The sequence below is a fragment of the Lucilia sericata genome, unplaced genomic scaffold (assembly GCF_015586225.1).
Source record: "Lucilia sericata isolate MDLA Ls3-8-SP2 unplaced genomic scaffold, ASM1558622v1 Contig000343F_arrow, whole genome shotgun sequence".
Lineage (NCBI taxonomy): Eukaryota > Metazoa > Arthropoda > Insecta > Diptera > Calliphoridae > Lucilia > Lucilia sericata.
The window spans coordinates 299255-322084 of NW_023994363.1; the positions used below are offsets into that span (position 1 = coordinate 299255).

At 30.0% G+C, this 22830-nt stretch overlaps 1 protein-coding gene across 3 annotated transcripts in view; it reads left to right on the plus strand.

Moving 5' to 3' along the window:
- The window catches only part of LOC119603824 (transcription factor Sp3), a 208521-nt gene that overhangs the window by 179922 nt on the left and 5769 nt on the right, over positions 1-22830 (plus strand). The window contains exon 6 of one of the 3 annotated variants that reach the window (XM_037956024.1): positions 18598-18647. The exons of 1 other annotated variant lie outside the window; for it this stretch is intronic. In XM_037956024.1, coding sequence (XP_037811952.1) covers positions 18598-18616 — 19 coding nt within the window. In that variant the 3' untranslated portion in view covers positions 18617-18647. Of the gene's footprint in view, positions 1-2132; positions 2173-18597; positions 18648-22830 lie in introns of those variants that run through there. One more of the 3 variants, XM_037956022.1, reaches the window with a different exon arrangement.

Here is a 22830-nt window from a genome sequence, read left to right on the forward strand (position 1 = left end):
AAATAAACATTTTTTACACATTCTGATGTAATTTTCACTAAAACTATGCAATATAATTCCATCAAAATCTTCATACATTTGTTTTTACATGAGAACTTTATTCCTGTTGAAAATTGCCAGAATCGGTCTACAATTTCTTATACCTCCCATACGAACGTACATATTCCCGGAAAATGAGTTTATTGTTAATAACTTCCCTCAGAATGTTGATATCTTAACAAAATTTTACAAATTAAAATTCGATGTCAATAGAATTCATATAGAAAAAAAATTTCTAGATCGGTCCATAATTGGACAAAGCTCCCTTACAATGTCCTCTCCCGAAAATCACTTAAACGCGTCATAGCTCCCATACAAGGTCCCCTACCGAAAATCACTTAAACGCACATAACTCATTACTTAATTAAGATATCCATATACAATGGTACAAGTATTGCTCTTATATACAGAAATGTTACTGTGAAATTTTTTTCTGATTGGTTCATAATTGGTTATAGCTCCCATAAGAGGTTCCCTTCAGAAAAACACTTAAAGGCACACAACTCATTACCAAATAGTGATATCCATACAAGTTTCAATCCCGAAAATCAGTCAAACGCACATAACTCATTACCATATTTGCTCCCATACAAGAAAATCACTAAGTGCACAATATTCATTACCGAATAATGATATAGATACAGAATTTAGCCAAAAATTTGTCTTTATATACATTAATGGCACATAATTGGTCATAGCTCCCATACAAGGTCCTCTTACGAAAATCTCTTAAACGCACATTACTCATTATTAAATAAAGCTATTGAAACAAAACACACATTACTTGTTACTAAATTACGATATAGATACAAAATTTGACTGAAATATAGCTTTTATATACAGAAATGTTACTAAAAGATTTTTTATGATCGGTCCATAATTGGTCATACAGTAGTTTTCCGATTTAACGGCCATTCAATTCTACGAACATCGCATTTAACGAACAAGCTAATTTTTCCTACCTTAAATAGCGAACAAAACTTGTTTTTTGTAATCTGTTTAACGAACTAATAAAAAAATTATTATTTAAATGAAGATAAAATGACATTTATCAAAAATAACAAATAACCTAAGTTGTAGCAAAAAACTATACCGTTGTTTTAAGCGGTGCTTTTATACCCAAAACTGTAACACATTCTAGGTCCTTATTAAATTCTAGGTCGATGTAGCTATGTCCATCTGTCCTTCAGATAATGACTTTAACGCTCATTACTCGCTTAACAATACGAAATTCGATACAAACATGTTCTATACTAACCGAAATCTCTAACAAATTTTATGGGAATCGGTCCATAATTGACCTTACCCTCCATATCAGGCCCCCTTTAGAAAATTACTTCAACGCTCATTACTCGCTTAAAAATACGAGTATAGCGATGAACTTCGAGAAATAACTTTAACGCTCATGACTGAATTAAAAATGCAGTGATGAAATTCGACACAAATATGGTTTGAAGGTGGGTATATAAGATTCGGAGTTTTGTGTTTTGTGCTATTTTTATAAAAAAAAGAATTAATTTTTATAAAATACATTTGAAAAATATTTTATGTACCTCTTTTTAATTATTTTCCTACCAAAAACCCACGTTTTAGTTAGTACTGCATATAACGAACTTTTCAATTTTACGAACAGGCCTGAAAACATATGGGTTCGTTAAATCGGAAAACTACTGTATCTCCCATACTAGGTCCTGCCCTAGTATCGCTAAAGCATATCTTAGGGCGCTTTAAAAATATAAAAGAAAATGGCGTTTGTAATGTTCAATAAATCTTGCAATTGTAACAGATTTAAGCTGTTTAAATCTTGGGGTTAGCACTCTAACTTATGCATCCAGACTAAAGTTTTGGATGGATTTAGACACCACTTATTAAATCCGAAGAAATAAAGGTTGAAAGGTCAAATATCGTTAGAAATACAAAAAAAGTTACCCAAATAATTTTACGTTTGATATTTGCAAAAGTGCTGTCTTTCAGGACACTCTAATGAGTAGTCAAATACATATCAAGATTTTTTAGATTTGAGCTGCATTTAAAAAATGACAACCGAATTTATATCAAGATAATTTTTTGATAGTTTATTTAACTTATTGCAGATTATTATTGCTATATCGACAATAAATTCAAATTTTATATTTTTGATATAAAACTCGATTTATATGGAAAATATGAATGATTACGGATCTTTAAGGAGCGCACAACAGGCCCGATAGTGGCCTAGGTGTATTTCTTCGGGTTTGATGTAGTATACATCCTTCTATCAACCTAACCTAACGGATCTTTATTGTTTTCTCGAATTGAGAGTTATATAAATAGAAATTTTTGTGAAAAATGTAATATGAATATATTATTTACCCTATTTTAGGAGCGGTTTTTGTTCAGTAGTTTTTATTCTGCATACCAAAGTGGCATCGTAGGTGGAAAATATAAGCGATGAGAGTAATATATACGGATCTACAACAATATAACGTTGATAAAAAATTTCCATATGCTATTTCTCGATCGTAGTAAACTACATCCGATTCTGTTTTAAAATAGTTTTTTTTTGAGTATATACAGCGGATTACAGGTTTTCAAATAAGAATAGTTTTCCGGTGGAAAATATAAGTGACGGGGTATACGAATCTACAACCGATTTTACGCTTTAGATGAAAATCTATTTTTGATAATAAATTAAATTGATTAAAGATTTTTATTTTATCTAATTATAAAAAGTAAGTTAAGGGCCTACAAACATTTTAGAGTTTTCAAATATAAATAAATTTTTGATTAAAATTTTAACTACCTTAATATCATGAGCATTATAAATGTAACAAAAAATGGACGGAAAAAGGTCATTGCATTTCATTAAAATCGCAACAGTCCCGAAATTAGTATATGGGTATTTATTCGGATTTGATATATTAAACATTCTCTTCCTCAAACTAACCTAACCTTCCACGATAGAACTGTTGTCGTGCAAAATTTCATGAAGCATCAAAAAGTTGATTCCAAAAATACACTGTCTGTTTCCAAATTTCTTGAAAATTTTTCATGTCTTTTTATATTTAGCCTAGAAATTTGGTGTGATAGATGTTATTCTAAAAGTGAACATAAAAATGTGCGTAGCATCCAATCAATATCATATAGAGTCATTTTTAACTTCTGAGGTCAGACCTATTAATATGCCGAATTTTATGTAAATCGGTTTAGTAATTATGTAGTGATTATATAGGTAGACCTCTCAAACGATGCATATAAAGCATTGTTCATATAAAATATGGATGAATTCATCTTTCAATATGTTTTTATACTTTTAGAAAATTACTCCGCCCAACAGCATTTTTCACACACGAATCAACCCATATACATACGAAAGCACATAATTTATGTGGTATAACTGCGTACTCAGTTTTTTCAATTTCTGATCGTTTATCCTTTGTAAAGGACTTTAAAATTGGAGGTGCATACAATTTTCAAACATTTTTATAAAATATTTTTAGTCACCCTGTTATAACAATTTGGTTTTCAAACTAAAGAAGACTATTTCAATATTTATATTTTGAATTATGTTTTATTTTTTAAGAATGAAAAGATATAAACAATATCCCTATAAAATTTTATTTATTATCCTTGAAATTTTATACAAATTTTTTGCAAATAATATATTTTTAATAAGTTAAAGTGCTCCACTAGCTACTTTTATATTAATACTTTTTTAATTGATCAAATATTTGTAGAAGTAGGTTTTCTCATGTCTTAAATAGAAAAACACCAAGATTTAAACAGCTTAACTCATTTACAATTGCAAGATTTATTAAACATTACAAACTCCATTTTCTTTTATATTTTTAAAGCGCCTTAAGATATGATTTAGTGATATTTAAGGAAATTCAATTATCAACCGATCGTAAAAACATCTTTAAGTACCATTTCTGTATATAAAGGCTATTTATATTTCAGTCAAATTTTGTATCTATATCGTAATTTAGTAATAACTAATGTGTGTTCAAGTGATTTTCCGATCGATGAACCGATCGTGAAAAATCTTAAAATATAATTTTTGTATACAAAACCAATATTTGTGCGAAATTTTGTATCAATAGCTTTATTTGGTAATGAGTAATGTGCGTTTAAGAGATTTTCATAGGAGGACCTTGTATGGAGCTGTGGCCAATTATGGACCGATCGTAAAAAATTCCACAGTAACATTAATGTATATAAAGACAAAATGTTGGCTAAATTCTGTATCTATATCATTATTTGGTAATGAATATTGTGCATACAATTGATTTTCTAGAGGTGATCTTGTTGGGAGTTATGACCAAATATACGTGAACAAATTTTATAGTGTGATTTATGTATATAAGAGCAATATTTGTGCTAAATGTATCGATATCAATATTTCGTAATGAGTTATGTGCGTTTACGTAAGGAAGGGAACCTTGTATGGGATCTATGACCAATTATGGACCGATCGGAAAAAAACACAAAGTAACATTTCTGTATATAAGAACAATACTTGTACCAAATTTTATATGGATGTCTAAATTAAGTAATGAGTTATGTGCGTTTAAGTGATTTTCGGGAGAGGATCTTGTATGGGAGCTATGACCAATTATGGACCGATCAGAAAAAAATGCCACAGTAATATTTATGTATATTAGAACAATACTTGTTCCAAATTTTATATGGATATCTTAATTTAGTAATGAGTTATGCGTGTTTAAGTGATTTTCGGGAGGGACCTTGTATGGGAGCTATGTCCAATTATAGACCGATCCTAAAAATTTTTCTCTGAATGAATTCTATTCTCATAAGATTTTAACTTGTAAAATTTTGTTAAGATATCAATATTCTGAGGGAAGTTATTAACAAAAAACTCATTTTCCGGGAATATGTACTTTTGTGTGGGAGGTATATGAAATTGTGGACCGATTCCGCTAATTTTCAATAGAAGTCAAGCCCTTGTGCAGAAACAAATATATGCTGATTTTCATGCAATTATATTACATAGTTTTCGTGAAAATTACATCGGAATGTGTAAAAAATGCTTATTTTTTTTCGGAGTTGTTTTAAATTTTGATTCATATCTTTTCCCGATGGGAACCGATTTTGCTAATTTTCAATACCAAACTGCCTAGGACAGTAGTAAATATTTTGGGTTAATTTCGTTAATTTTTGTTGCTTCGTGTTAACGTGAGAATGTTTTATACAGACAGACGGACGGACGGACGGACATAGCTAGATCGACTCAGTTTGTTTGTTGGGTTTCAAATGAATATTTCTTGGTGTTACACACGGAATGACAAAGTTATATACACTATCGGACAAAATAAAGTGCAAAAGCACTCATGCTATATTCATTCAGCGAAAAATCGGTTAAATGATTATTGAATATGGAAAATTTTTTCAAAATCATTTAGTTAATATACAATGCTACAAAAATAACAATAAAACTAAATTATTGCACTTAAAATTTTTCTGTATATCATCTAAAATTAAAGTAAATTTACTTTTTTGTCGGACAAAATAAAGTGTAAATTTTATATATCATTATGTATTTAAATTTCTTGTATATCAAAATTTTTATCTATTTTGGTTCTGATTTGAATATCTGGATCTACTTTAGCCATTTTGGTAATTTTTTTTTTCCCCATTGTTTTCCGCAATCGCCTTGCCTTACCCTTGCTTTCCCCAAAGGAAATCCGTTTTTGATCACTATTTCATCGGAAGTTTTTGATCAATTGTAGTCCAAAATAATCTTTTGGATTTAGGGCGGTGCTCTGAGCAACTTATTCCAATTTTTCAGTGTTCTTTCCTACAGTAATGTTATTTTTTAACTTTATCGTATCTCTTGCCGAGATATAAAGTTGCCCAAGTCCATTTCGAAGGCACTGATCTTAAGATTTGACTGTAATATGCTCACATAGTGTTCACTGGAGCTTTTTGAATATATTTCCCCTGTAATTTTTTCTACGATATAATTAAAAAATAATAATAATGTGGAAAACTTTGTAGGATATGAAAGTATAAAAACCATTAAGGATATTATTTTAGTTTATATCATGTCATGTTAAAAATACATTTTGTGGAAGAATGTTGGTATTAACACTTTCAATAGATATCCATTAAATTGATCTAAATCATATAAAAGTTTATAGTTTTTAATAAAAAAATACGAAAATTGGGTATATCAAGGACCTCACCCCCTCCGAAGATTATAGATTTGGCCGAATTATTGGGCATACTTGATGAGAACATTTGACATTTATTTTTTAAACTTAGGAGCTTTCATGGACGTTTTGACAAACTTAAAAGAGTCATATTGCCCATGGTCCACTTTTAAAAGTGGCATAATGTCCATGGTCTTTGTGACACTATTAAACAGTAATGTATTGGAAAATGTGTGTTGGATTTAAAAAAGTGACACTCTTATCCTGGATAGAATTGCTCTTAACTTTGCTGTATGTTGTATTCTGGATTCATTTAAAAAAGTCTGCAGGATTATCGGTTTTCGGCCGGGCCCATGGTTTTGATCTCAGGTGTATTTTGAATACCGGCTTCGCTATATTAAGCCTTTTCATGATAAATGGACTTTTTGTAATCCATGGACTTTATGCCACTTTTCTCATGGACATTGTGACACTTATGAAATTTTAATAACCTACATGGACACTATGACACTGTTTGGTTTGGCATAACGTCCATGGACATTTCGACCAACCACCATAAAATAAAGTAGCTTTTAACTTTCAAGTGATATTCTATGGTAAATATACAAATTATTTCCAACAAACATATTTTTTAATTTAAATAAATGTGTATAACTTAACTTTAAAAAATTTTTACAAGAAACTAATAAAGATAAAAACATGACATTTTTCTGTAACTAAATCCATCTTATTTAATTTAACATATATTTAAAAAAAATATATACTATAAAAAACAAGTTAGAGTGCTATATTCGGCTGAGCCGAATCTTAAATACCCTCCACCAACTACTTTTATATTAATACTTTTTTATTTAATCAAATATTTGTAGAAATAAGTTTTCTCATGTCTTAAATAGAAAAACCCCAATATTTAAACAGCTTAAATCTGTTACAATTCAAAAATTTATTGAACATTACATTTTCTTTTATTTTTTTATAGCGCCCTAAGATATGCTTTAATGATATTTAATAATGTGCATGTGTGTGAAAGATTTAAGGATTTTCAAAATACATATATATAGTTTTGTTCTACACAAATTGATAATGCAACTAGTTAAATACGGTTAAGCTTTTAGGGGCAGGACCTAGTATGGGAGATATGACCAATTATAGGCCGATCGTAAAAAATTCTTTAAGCTAAATTTCTATACATAAAAGCTACATTGGTAGAAAAAATAATAGAAACGACTTATATAGTGGTGAAAACTAAATTTTCTCAAAAAGTACCCGTTACAATTTGATGATTTGTATTTTAAATAAAAGGTATTTAGGTCTACTTTCCTATGATAAATGGAGTTTGTAAGTTTCTTGCTCCATCGTATTTTATTGGTATTTAAAAAATTTGGCATTGGAAAAAATAATAGAAACGATTCACAGTATTACACTGGGGACATAAACTGAGATTTCTTAAACTGCGTTTTGTATTTATTTTTAAAAATTTGAATCGTAATTGATATTCCCAATATTAAAATATACTGTTTCCTCGGTTCTTTATGTTAACGTGTGTTTTTTTCAACGCCTGGTTGACCTTGAGCTCTGACGGCTGAATTGGAGCCACGACTTTCAAATTTTCTTTAATAAAAAGTTAAAACAGTGAAAGAAATTGCTTAACATTGCTATATTACTTAAAAAATTAGTTCTTGAAAAGATTTCGAGCCGAAGAAGTTTTAAATCCGCTTATAGATAACAATAATCCACCGATTTTTGGCTCCGATTTTGAGCAATATTTCACATTTTGGCAATTCAACCCGTTCTTGGTGGTTAAAACGAGGCCTAAATATCAAAGTATCTTGATGGGCAGGTGAAATAAGTTGAATTTAAAACTAAAACTTCAAGAAATATAAAAATTTCGAAAATTAATTTTAAATTTAGGTATAGTACTGTTTGGGAATTAATACTAGTATAGACCCAATACGATATATTGCAAGAAATAAAACAGAATGCTTTTAAACGAGGGAAATAAAATATGTTTTTTTTTTTTCATTACCTTTTCTAAAATCTAATACGTTTATTTTATGGAAAAAATTACAATAAATATTCTTTCTGATGTTTTAATATGATAAGGTACATTTTATCTGAACTTACATTACAGTAGACTACCTACAATTCAAACTGAATTTTAAAATTTTTTAGGTTTTGTGAACTTTTTGTGTTTAGATAATTTAACCATTAGAAGACATTTCTTTCACTATCTGAAATCCTGATTTAATAAAACTTGAAAGTCCGGCCTCTGATTCAGCTTTCAGGATCCATACGGTCAATCAAGCTTCGAAAAATCAAATGTTAACATAAAAATTAAAGTAAAAAGTATACTTTTATATAAAGAATTTCATTTATAATTAAAATTTTTAAAAATAAGTACTAAACGCAGTTTAAGAAATCTCAGCTTATGTCCCCAGTGTAATACTGTGTGTGAATCGTTTCTATTATTTTTTCCAATGCCAAATTTTTTAAATAGCAATAAAAAACGATGGACAAAAAAACTAACAAACTCCATTTATCATAGGAATGTAGACCTAAATACCTTTTATTTAAGATACAAATCATCAAATTCTAACGGGGACCTTTTGAGAAAATTTAGTCTTCACCCCAAAATAAAGTCCTTTCTATTATTTTTTCCACCCATGGTATATTTCAGTAAAATTTTGTATCTACATATATCGTAATTTAGTAATAACCTTGCAACCTTGCATAGGACCGACCGCACCCATGTTATGAACCGATCGTGAAGAAATCTTGAAATAGAATTTTTGTATACCAAACTAATATTTGTGCCAAATTTTGTATCAATAGCTTTATTTGGTAATGAATATTAGGCGTTTAAGAGATTTTCGTAAAAGGACCTTGTATGGGAGCTATGACCAATTATGAATATAAAGACAAAATTTCAAAATTCTGTATCTACATCATTATTTGGTAATGAATATTGTGCATTTAAGTGATTTTCTGGAAGGGACCTAGTATGAGAGCTATGACCAAATATGGACCGATCGTAAAACAATTTATAGTGTAATTTATGTATATAAGAGCAATATTTGTGCTAAATGTATGGATATCAATATTTTGTAATGAGTTATGTGCGTTTAAGTGATTTTCGGGAGGGAACCTTGCATGGGAGCTATGACCAAGGATGTAGCGATCGAAAAAAAACTTCACAGTAATATTTCTGTATGTGAGAGCAATACTTGTACCAAACTTTATATGGATATTTTAATTTAGTAATGAGTTATGCGCGTTTGAGTATTTTCGGGAAGGGTCCTTGTATGGGAGCTATGACCAATTATGGACCGATCGGAAAAGAATTTCATAGTAATATTGCTGTGCATATGAGCAATACTTATTCCAAATTTTATATGGATATCTTAATTTAGTAATGAGTTATGCGCGTTTAAGTGATTTTCGGGAAGGGTCCTTGTATGGGAGCTATGACCAATTATGGACAGATCGGAAAAAAATTTCACAGTAATATTTCTGTGCTTATGAGCAATACTTATTCCAAATTTTATATGGATATCTTGATTTAGTAATGAGTTATGCGCGTTTAAGTGGTTTTCGGGAAAGGACCTTGTATGGGAGCTATGTCCAATTATGGACCCATAGAGAAATTTTTTTCTCTCAATGAATTCTTTAAGTTGTAAAATTTTGTGAAGATATCAGCATTCTGACGGAAGTTATTAACAAAAAACTCATTTTCTGGGAATATGTACTTTTGTATGGGAGGTATATGAAATTGTGGACCGATTCTGGCAGTTTTCAGCAGGAATCAAGATCTTGTGCAGAAACGAATGTATGATGACTTTCATGAAATTATCTTGCATAGTTTTCGAGAAAATTACATCAGAATGTATAAAAAATGCTTATTTTTTTCGGAGTTGTTTTAAATTTTGATTCATAACTGTTTCCGATGTGAACCGATTTTGCTTATTTTCAATACCAATTTGTACCGGATAATAATGAATATTTTTGCTTCGTTTTAATGTGAGCGTGTTTTACACAGACAGACAGACAGACGGGCGGACGGACAGACGGACATAGCTAAATCGACTCTGAATTTCATAAGGACCCAGAATATATATACTTTGTTGGGTCTCAGATGAATATTTCTTGGTGTTACACACGGAATGACGAACTTATATATACCCTCTATCACCACTGATGGTGGTGGATGGTATAAATAAGGATATTAAAGGATTAAAGTTTTAAAGCACATTTTCTTCTGTTTTTTATTCTGACATTTTAAAATTATTTTATTCGTAAGAATATTGTTATTCTCCTCTTTCATTCGATACCCCTATTGACCTACTAGACCAAACCAAATTTCAGCTAAATATAATTATACTTACTCTTTCAAACTTTAAAGTCCTTTTGTCAGAAAAAAATAAACCAAAAATGTAGTATAACTATATTAAGTATATAGTTTTCATTGTATGTACCTATATGGTCTTGCTCATGTTTGCAACAATTTTTACCAATTTGTTGTACGGTGTTATACACCAAAATTCTGCACGTATGTAGCGCCTCACAGAGGGTTGAAATGTCGAAAATGCAGATTAATTCAGAGGAGCTTTAATTTTAACTTATTGTACATCGATATGTTAAAACACATAAAAATACACATTTTTAATAAAAATTCATAACAAAAAATTTGTTTGTAAGCTTTTACGGGCTTTTTTGTTTTTCGGGAAATAATTACTTGATTTAGAAATTTCGCTGTAGCTTTATAATGAAAAGCCATAACGTAAAAAATTAAACTGGAAACGAAGCGTATGTTAAAAACCCAATAAAATCCAGAAAATATTAAAAAAAAATTAGATATTTGTTTTAAAATAAGTGAATATTGAAACTTTATCTCAAGTTTTAAAAAAGTCAATGTATCCACTTTTGCACGTTTAAATTTAATTTATCTAGCAACACAAGTAAATTTAAAAATAACAATGAATTTGAGTACTGCTACTTGATTTACCTTTGAAGAAAGCATCAAAACAAACAGTTACCATTTTTGAGTCATATTTGTAATTTTTTGCAAATATTTTAATTTTCTTGTTTTAATAAAAAAATATCAAGTTTATTGGAAAACTAAATGGTCGAAATGACAAAAAATAATTACTGTGCTCGTCAAATTGCCAAGAAGTTAGGAATTTGCGACCGAAGAGTGCTAAAAGTGCGAAAAAGAAAAAATATAAGCACACCAGAAGTTAAGAAAGGTCGATCGTGCTTGCTTTCGGAGAGAGATGCCAGAACTATGCAGCGCTTATTGACATCCAAACAAGTAAAAACACCAAAAACAGGCTCCTCTCCTGTCGCCATAAATAAGCCCTTAAGTGAATGGGCAGCCCGGAGAGCTCTTCGTAGAATTGGCCTTATATCATCCGTAAAGCAGAAAACACCTCCACCAGCAAGCTACTTTTTATTAAAACGCATTTAACTATCTAATATTTAGATAACTTGACAAAATTGTTGTTTCCGTAGTGAGGGTACTAACATTTATGCATATGTGGAACTAATTTTGATTAGGTTCATAAAATTTTATATTAATAGGCCAGTTGCAAACATTTTAGTATAATGATTTTATCAAGATAGCTTTATTTGACAATGAAATATGTGAGTTTAAATGATTTTCGGAAGAGGTCCTTATATGGGAGCTATGACCAATAATGGACCGATCCAGGGAAAAATTGGTATTATGATTTATATGTGTACAAAACTTTATACCGATAGCTTTATTTATCAATGAAACATATGCGTTTAAGTGATTTTCGAAGTGGACCTTATATGGGAGCTACGACTAATAAAGGACCGACCCGAAAAGAAATTTGGTATAATGATTTGTATGTACACAAAACATATTCAGCTCGAATTTTATCAAGATACCTTTATTTGACAATAAAATATGTGCGTTTAAGTGATTTTCGGAAGTGGGCCTTATATGGGAGCTACGACTAATAACGGACCGATCCGAAAAGAAATTTGGTAGAATGATTTGTATGTACACAAAACATATTCTGCTCAAATTTTATCACAAAAGCTTTATTTATCAATGAATTATGTCCGTTTAGGTGATTTTTCGAGGTGGACCTAATATGGGAGCTATGACCAATTGTGGACCGACTAAGATCTACGTTGGTAGTATGATTTCTATTCATATTATATTTGTATGTACAAAATTTTGTGTTGATAACGATATATTTGAGGGAGTTATTAACGGTAAACTATTTTCCGGGAATATACACCATTGTATGGGGGCTATGGGAAAAATAATGTGTGACAAAATTCATCGATATATCTTTGGTAGTTTCTGAGAAAACTACTTAAGAATTGGGAAAAATCCGGTACAAAACTGTACCGGATAATACAGAATGTTTTGGGTGAATTTCGTGAATTTCTATTACTGCGTTTTAACGTGAGTGTGTTTTACACAGACAGACGGACGGACAGACGGACATAGCTAAATCAACTCAGAATTTCATAAGGATCAAGAATATATATACTTTGTTGGGTGTCAGATGAATATTTCTTGGTGTTACACACGGGATGACAAAGTTAAATATACCCTCTATCAACACTGATGGTGGTGGAGGGTATAAAAATGTGAAGGATCGCCTTAAATTTTGCAAGAAACAGTTGATGACTGGGAAAGGGTTATCTGGTCCGATGAAACGAAGACTAATCGTTTTCAGTCTGATGGCAAGGAATAATACTGGCACCGCCCTTATGAAAACTTAAAAAAGCTACCAGTAAAAGAAACGGTGAAACATGGGGGTGGTAGTCTGATGGTGTGGGCTGTTTCACTTGGTAGAATCTCGGTTCTTTAGATGCTATAATGAAAAAGGAGGACTATTTGAGCATTTTGAATCCAATATTCCAGATTTTGTGGAAGAATGTGCATATCCAGAGTCAGAGGTTGTACTCCAACAGGATGGGGTTCCGAAGCATACGGCAAAAATCGTAAAGAATTGGCTTTCAGCGCTGAATTTTTAAACGATGCAATGGCCAACTCAATGTCCGTAAATTAATCCAATTGAAAATTTATGGGCTTTGTTAAAAAAACGCAATTCGATAATGCACCACGAAATCTTAAAGAACTTTGGTCGAGAGTACAAACGGAGTGGTCTAGTATTCCGCACCGGACCATTAAGACCTTGGTCGAAAGTACACTTAAACGTATAAAAAGTGTCATAAAAGCAAAAGGACTTTGTACAAAATATTAAAAATCTAAATTTTTTTAAAACGTGCAAAACTGGATACTTCGACATTATTTATAAATATGTTTTAATATTTAGATTAATATTTAATTATCATGAATTTAATTTTGTTTTCTTTTTATATTTTACTGAATATTTTAAATTGAAAACTTAATTATTTTTATAGGTTTTTTTTATAGGTTTTATTTTATAGGTTTTATTGCATTTTTAAGTGTTATTGGCTAAACATGTATTTTCCATTTACAATTAACAAATTCCGAAATTTTTTGATTAGAGGAAGATGTGGATATTTTAATAAGTAAAATTATTTGGGTAACTTTTTTGTATATTTAACGATATTTGACCTTTAAACTTTTATTTCTTCGGATTTAATAAGTGGTGTCTAAATCAATCCAAAACTTTAGTCTGGATGCATAAAAGCTAATGAATAAAAATAAAATTTTTATACCCTCCACCGCCATCAGTGGTGATAGAGGGTATATATAACTTTGTCATTCCGTGTGTAACACCAAAAATATTCATCTGAGACCCAACAAAGTATATATATTCTTGATCCTTATTCTGAGTCGATTTAGCTATGGCCGTCTGTCCGTCCGTTGGTCTGTCTGTCTGTGTAAAACACGCTCACGTTAAAACGAAGCTATAGAAGTTCACGAAATTCACCCAAAACATTCTTTATTATCCGGTACAGTTTTGTATTGAAAATCAGTAAAATCGGTTCACGAAGTAAAAAGTTATGAGTAACAATTTCAGACTACCTTGAAAAAGTAGTTTTTTCCGAAACTACCCAGCAAAAACTCGGTAATGGGTTGTACTTCCATAACCACGTACTTTTCAATGACTACTGCTTACCTTCTTCATTACTTAGAAGTACTCTAGTAATAACTTTCTTATAATCTGATATACAAGTACTTTATTTTCAGCCTTGTCGTTTTCTTTGCACATTTTATTTAATTGCGTGTTAAGTATTGTGTTTTACAAAAGAAACAAGTTAGAGTGCTACTTTATATTAATACTTTTTTAATTGATAAAATATTTGTAGAAATAAGTTTTCTCCTTTTCGTCTGTTACAATTCCAAGATTTATTGAACATTACAAACGCCATTTGAAAGATTTAAGGATTTTCAAAATACATATATGTAATTTTGTTCTACACAAATTGATAATGCAACTAGGCAGGACCTAGTATGGGAGATATGGTTTTATTCAAGTCCAAAAAGTAATGTTCAGTATTTTACTAACACAGATTTCCTTATTTATCGAGAAATTTTTTTTTAATATTAGAGTAATAATATATATTTTAGCGACTTAAGTAATAATGCTATAGGAAAAATATTTAAGTATGTGGTAAAGAATGCATAAGGTTTCAATATATTTATATTTTTTGGAGAAAAATATATTGAAAATTCTCAAGGATATAAAGGATGAATTTTTAAAAGACATTATTTATACTTTTTTGTCCTGAAAAGTAAAAAAATATTGTTTTGTTTTCCATAGATTATCCTCTTTCATTTGATACTGATCGAGTCGGATTTTTTCTGTTTTACTACTGTCTAAATGTTGATTTCGAATATCGATTAACCCGGGTATTAGTATAATTGATCACCCTATTTGATACCCATATTGACGAAAACTATTTGATAGAAATATTTTAATACATTTTTATATCCTTAAAATTTCAAGTACTTTAAAAAAGAGAAAAGATCAGAAAATGAAAAACTAAAAACACAGTTTTACTTTGTAAGACCACTAGTATCATCTGTATATGGTCAAGTTTAAGTCCAATAAATGCTGTTAAACGGTGTTATGGGATAACAAATTCAAAAACAATTCTTCACCAAAGATATCTTAAAAATTTATTTTTTAATTTTTATAATTCCTATACTAAAATTAGGTTATAATGCCAACATATACAAAAATCTTAATCGCCAGTTTAAAATATTTATCTTTTATGAACAAAAAGAATTAAAAATTTCGAACAAAAAAAAAAAAAAAAATCGAAGATACCTTTTTTGGATATATACTTGACTCAAATATGTTTTTGAATTTATTATCCTTATTTAAAAACAAAAATTTTCAAGCTAGAACACATAACCATAAATTTGAGACCGAGATTAATAAAAAACTCATTTTCCGGGAATATGTACTTTTGTATGGGAGGTATATGAAATTGTGGACCGATTCTGGCAATTTTCTGCAGAAATCAAGATCTTGTGTAGAAACGAATGTATGATGATTTCCATGGAATTATCTTGCATGGTTTCCAAGAAAATTACATCAGAATGTGTAAAAAATGCTTATTTTTTCGGAGTTGTTTTAAATTTTGATTCATAACTTTTTCCGATGTGAACCGATTTTGCTCACTTTTAATACAACTACCAACTTAGGAAAATGAATAACATTTTGGGTGAATTTGGTTAAATTCTATTGCTTCGTTTTATCGTGAGCGTGTTTTACACAGACAGATGGACATAAATCGACTCAGAATTTGATAAGGACCCAGAATATCTCAGATGAATATTTCTTGGTGTTACACACGGAATGGCAAAGTTATATATACCCTCTATCACAACTGATGGTGGTGGAGGGTATAAAAAATAAAATTAGATCTGTATATAAAAACCATTATTTGACGCGCAATGAAATAGCTAAGCAGTGGTGCAGTGAGTAGAACTTTTGACTAGCAAACCGAAGTCCCTGGTTCGTATTCTAGCTGGCGCTTTTTATTATTAAAAATTCAAACAATTTACTGAATAACTTCTTTGTAAGAGAAATTGCAAGTACTTCTTTAACTCGCTATTTGTATGCGAGCGGGGAAGTACTTTGCTCCAATGACAATGATATTTCGATGAATTTTGTCACATATTATTTTTTTCTGCCAGGGATCAAGTATGTTCAAACTCATAACAATTGATCCAATATTTCCCATAGCCCCCGTACCAAGGTGTATATCCCCGGAAATTAGTTTATCGTTAATAACTAACTCCCTCAAATATATCTGTATAACACACAACATTTTGTACATGCAAATATAATGTGAGCAGAAATCATACTACATGCGTAGATCTCAGTCGGTCCACATTTGGTCGTAGCTCCCATATAAGGCCCACTTCCGAAAATTACTTAAACGCACATATTTAATTGTTAAATAAAGCTATCTTGATAAAATTTGACAAAAATATGTTTCATCTATATGTGAATCACTCTACGAAATTTTTTCCTTAGAGGCCCATAATTGGTCATAGCTCCTATATAAAGTCCACTTCCAAAAATCACTTAAACCCACATATTTCATTAATTAATAATTCGACTTGATATTTTTTTTGCATATAAATCATTATACGAAATTTTTTCCTGATCGGTCCATAATTGGTCACAACTCCCATATAAGGACCATTTCCGAAAATTACTTAAATTCGACATAAATGAGTATTTTGTATATATAAATCGTTATACGGAATTTTACTTCTGAAAATCACTTAATACCACTTAATTCATTATTAAATGATTATATCCAGATAAAATTCGACAAGAGTACGTTCTGTGTATAGATAAATCATTCTATTAAAATGTTTTCGAACTGGCCTATTAATATAAATTTTTCTGGACCTAATCAAAATAAGTTCCAAATATGCATAAATGTTAGTACAATGGACACAAAAATTTTGTCAATTTATCTAAAAAATTTTAATAAAAAGTAGCTTGCTGGTGGAGGGTATTTAAGATTCGGCATAGCCGAATATAGCACTCTAACTTGTTAAGCAGACATTTTTATAAATTGTTTGAGAAACAACGACGAAAAAAACTGTGGTTTTACTCTTTAATAAACAACTCAAAATTTACACCAGGGGCACTACAATTCAAAGTACGGTGTGACCTAATTTAAATTGAACAGTTCTTTAAATCTACTGCACATGGAAAAAATAAAACAAATTATTTGAAAGTGTCCTTAGTTCCCTACAAGTGATTGAAAATGCTGATTTCAGTATAATTTATTAGTATAATTATAATTAGATAAAATTTTCTAATTTAAGCTCATTTTCAATTTCAAAATTTTTAAGGGGCTTTTTGGTCCAGAAACTGACTTTAAGGATTTAAAAAACGCATTACAGATAGAAAAATATTCTCTTTACCTTTCGAAGAAACCCGTACACGCCGGGTACACGCAGCTAGTTTTAAATAAATTCTACTAATATGTTATGTTCAAAAACTAATATGCATTTTGTGTAATATTCAGAATATTTTTCAAAGAAAAGGTTCTAAATTGATGTTTGAATAATTGAATTGGGCTTTTTTATAATTACACAGGCCAACGATGAAGAAACTTTTTAAATAATTTTCACTAATCCTAGTATTTTTTGGTGTGCTGATTGCGAATATGGAAATAAATAAGTCGTATCACCCACCAATTTTCCACATTTTCATCTTTTAGTTCTTTTGGCTGTATACTTGAGTCTCAAATATAAAATTCTGTAAAACTCAAATATAAAATTCTGTAAACCGTATCCTAAATACGGTTTACGCACACAAATTGAGGACTATATTGCTAAAGTGATTATAAAAAAAATGTTTTTTATATGCCACAATGTGCTTATAAAGAAAATCGTATATATTAATTATTTGTGTAAATAAAAATTTTAAAATTTATGTTTGGGTGATTCCAAAATAAATCGACCAAAAAACGCTGTTTTAAATGTTTGACCCCTTTGATTTTCTCACGATCATCAGGATCATATAATCTACTCCATAATGCAGTTTCTATGGCGTATAAATTGGATCCTTAACTTATTCGGTTCGTATGTTAATTTGTTTATGACAAATAGACAAAATTATTCGAGTTAGAACTAACTCGAAAGGGTTGAAAATTTTAAGTGGTCGAATTTGTTAAAGAAATAAATATTATTTTTATAAAATCATTACATTAAAAAATATTGTTTATAATATTTAAAAAATCAATAATTTTAGCCTGTTTTAGCTTGAGGATGTTAGTTACAGTTGTGTCTTCTATTTTTTTTTTTTTCAAATAAAAAATTTTAATTTTTTATTTGCTCTAAGCAAAAATGTCGCAAAACATATACTGCATTTAAAATTTCTTAATCTTCTTCAACAAAAACTTCTTCATTTGGATTGTTACTTGTTAATTTACGATACATTTTTTGTTGTAGTAGTGGTGTGCGACTTTGAAAACTAATTTTTTAGAAAAAAATTTCGTGTGTGAAGTTTTTCATAAAACACGACCATTAATAATAGCCACGGGTAGATGTCATATATGTGAAAAGTGCTTATATCAAAAATGGACTATCAGGTAATCTTTTTATATGAAATTGATAGACAGAGACATTTAAATCTAATAAAATTGACAATATAACTAATATGACTATAAACGAAAACTTCTGTAGTCATAAATGGGATACCATTCAGAAGGCGGTTTCAAAAATCCAATTTCAAACTTTTAGCAATTTTGTTAAGCAAATTTTAAATTTTTAGGAAAATCTCCATGTGACTTATGGACAATAAAGGAGGGAACCAAATAGTAAAAAAATTTGGTAGATATCTTTTCATGTTAGCGGTACCTGTGATTTGAATTTTTAGGATTTCGTAGAAAACTATTTTTTAGGAAAATTTTTCCAAAAAGAGGCTTTATTCTTTTCTGTTATGCATTTTATATAAAACTTTTAAAGAATACAAAATTCAAGATAATAGGAAATATACATTTGAAGTTTTAATAAAATCAAATAATATTAACCCATAAACTTTGAAGATCAAACTCAAGCTGTGCAATATTGGGAAATCCTCTAGAAACCATAGTGAAATATTATTTTGTTTTCAACCGAAACTTAGGATAAATATATAATAATAATAATAATAATAATAATATAATATATATAAATAATATATAATGAAGACCCCTATTTATGATGGCATCGACTGACTTAAACGTAATTATATTTTTATAATTATACTAGCATACCCTGGGTGCTTCGCTACCCTAACAAAATTAAATACACCATTTTGATTGCTTTTATAGAAAATTTTAATTGATTGAAAGTTTATGTTTTTTACATTCAATATTATTGAAATTTATCACGTGGATAAATTCGCATTCAGTAAGGAGCGTGTATATTTAATTTCATTTGTTTAGATTTCGCATTTTAGAAATTTTCGAAATTACTATTTGAAAAAGGAAAATGTACTAAAAACGTACTATAAAATACCTTTTAGAAATGTTCATTCAATCAAATGTTTCTGTGTTTAATGTGATAGAAAATTCAAAAACTATAATTTGATGAACGAAAATGTACCAAAAGTCCCTTTCATTAGATTCTCATTCACTTTTTCCCTACATATTAAATTTTATATTTCTATATAGCAAAGCACAGTGCTACCCTAAAAGCAATATAAATAAAAAATCACTTAACGATTTTGAAGATTCTAAGTACAATAGTTTTCCACATATACAATTTGTTTCATATGATGCCACGCAAATTATTGCAAGTTCGCCAATTTTCCCGAACGATTTTAATGTAATCTAAATTAATAAAAATTTTAAAAATCTAATAGTTTACCAGGTATACGAAATTTTATATTTAATTCATATGGGACGTGCAAAGCCCCCCATTGAAAGTCCGCCCGTTATTCTCTAATTGTTCACATGAATGACAAAGTTCTTCATGTAAAATTTTAAGATTCTAGCTCTTATAGTTTCCGCCTTTATAGTCAGCCTTTTTTTCTCAAAAATATTCAGATGAATATTAAAGTTATTCTTGCAAAATTTGAAGAATCTAGTTCTATGAGTTTCCCAGATAAACCAAATTTTGTATTTAATTCATATGGGAGGTGCCAAGCACGCCATTAAAAGTCCGCCGTTATTATCTAAATGTTTAGATGGATGTCAAAATTCTTCATGTAGCATTTGCAGATTCTAGTCCTAATAGTTTCTCAGTTTATATGGGGGCTCCAAGCCCCTCCGCCATATTTTTCTTCAAAATATTCTGATGAATATTAAAGTTCTTCGTGCAAAATTTGAAGAATCTAGTTCTATTAGTTTCGCAGATAAACGAAATTTTGTATTTACTTGATATGGGAGGTGCCAAGCCCCCATTGAAAGTCCACCCGTTATTCTCAAAATTTTCATATGAATATCTATTTCTATTTAAATTATATGGGGGCTCCAAGCCCCCAGATGAAAATCCGCACTGTTTTTTACAAAATGTTCAGATGAGTATTAAAGTTCTTCGTGCAAAATTTGAAGAATTTAGTTCTATTAGTTTACCAGATAAACGAATTTTTATATTTAATTCATATGGGATGTACCGCTCCCCTCATTGGTAGCCAATTTATAACCCAAAATGTTTACATGGATGTTAAAGTTCTTCGTGCAAAATTTTAAGATTCTAATTGTAATATTTTCCAAGATAAAATAATTTTTCTCTTTAATTTATATGGGAGGTACCACGCCCTCTGCTGCTAGTCAGCCTACTTTTTGTCCTAAATAATCATATTGACACTAAAGTGGCTCCTACTAAGTTTGAGGACTCTAACTGTTATGTTATCTCAGATATGCTGATTTAATATTTTCTTAATAGGGGCGTGGCTTCTCGCCCACTTCAAATTTCAAAATAAAAAGTAGCATATAACCTCTTCCAGACATACAGGAATACACTGTGAAAATTTCAAGAAAATCGGTTCAGCCGTTCAGTAGTCTATAAACTTCAAATATACAAACATACAAAAATATAAACATACAAATATACAAACATACAAACACACATTAATTTTTATCTATATATATAAAAATGAATGTGTGTTTGTTTGTATGTTTGAACGTTATAGACTACTAAACGGCTGAACAGCGTATTCCTGCATGTCTGGAATAGGTAATGGGCTACTTTTTATTTTCAAACTCCAAGTGGGCGGGGAGCCACGCCCATATTAAGAAAATATTAAATCCGTATATTTGAGATAATATAACTGTTAGAGTCCTCAAATTTTGTCGGAGCCACTTTAGTGTCAATATGATTATTTATGACAAAAAGTAGGCGGACTTTCATTAGGGGGCGTGGCACCTCCCATATAAGTTAAATACATAAATTCGTTTATCTTGGAAACTATTACAGTCAGAATCTTAACATTTTACACGAATAACTTTAACATCCATTTAAAAATGTTGGGTAATAAATTGGCGGACTACACATGAGGGGGCGGCCCCTCCCATATTAATTAAATACAAAAATACGTTTATCTGGGAAACTAAAGGAACTAAATTCTTCAAATGTTGCTCGAAGAACTTAAATATTAATTTGAACATTTTGGAGGAAAAAAAAGCGGACTTTCATCTGGGGGGACTTGAAGCCCCCATATGAATTAAATAGAAAAATTCGTATATATCAGAAAATATTAGAGCTAGAATGTATGTATGTATGTATGTATGTATGTATGTATGTATGTATGTATGTATGTATGTATGTATGTATGTATGTATGTATGTATGTATGTATGTATGTATGTATGTATGTATGTATGTATGTATTATGTATGTATGTATGTATGTATGTATGTATGTATGTATGTATGTATGTATGTATGTATGTATGTATGTATGTATGTATGTAGTATGTATGTATGTATGTATGTATGTATGTATGTATGTATGTATGTATGTATGTATGTATGTATGTTTGGAGTCTATTGCCGCCTAAACGGCTAAACCGATTTTTTTCGCAGCATTTTCCTGTATGCCTGGGAGGAAAAATAGGCTACTTTTTATTTTGAAATTTAAACTCGTATATCTTGCAAACTGGTGCAATTAGAGTCCTCAAATTTTGCACGGACAACTTTGACATCCATAAGAATATTTTTGGACAAAATGGGCGGAATGGCAATAGTGGGCGTGGCACCTTCCATATTAAGAAAATATTAAATCAGTATATCTCAGAAAATATAACAGTTCGAAACCTCAAATTTTGTCGGATCCACTTAAGTTTCAATATGATTATTTAGGATAAAAAGTGGGCGCACTAACAGCAGAGGGCGTGGCACCTCCCATATTAATTAAATACACAAATTCGTTTATCTTGGAAACTATTAGAGTTAAAATCTTCAAATTTTGCACGAAGAACTTTAACATATCTGTAAATATTTTGGGTGATAATTGGGGGAGCGGCACCTCCCATACGAATTAAATACAAAAAATCTTTTATCTTGGAAACTAATAGAACTAGATTCTTAAAATTTTGCACCTAAGGACTTGGAATTGGAACCCCCTTATGAATTAAATAGAAAAAATTGTATATCTGTGATACTATAGAAGCTAGAATCTTCAAATTTTACATGAAGAACTTTGACATTCATGTGAACATTTAGAGAAAAATGGGCGGACTTTTAATGGGGGGATTGAT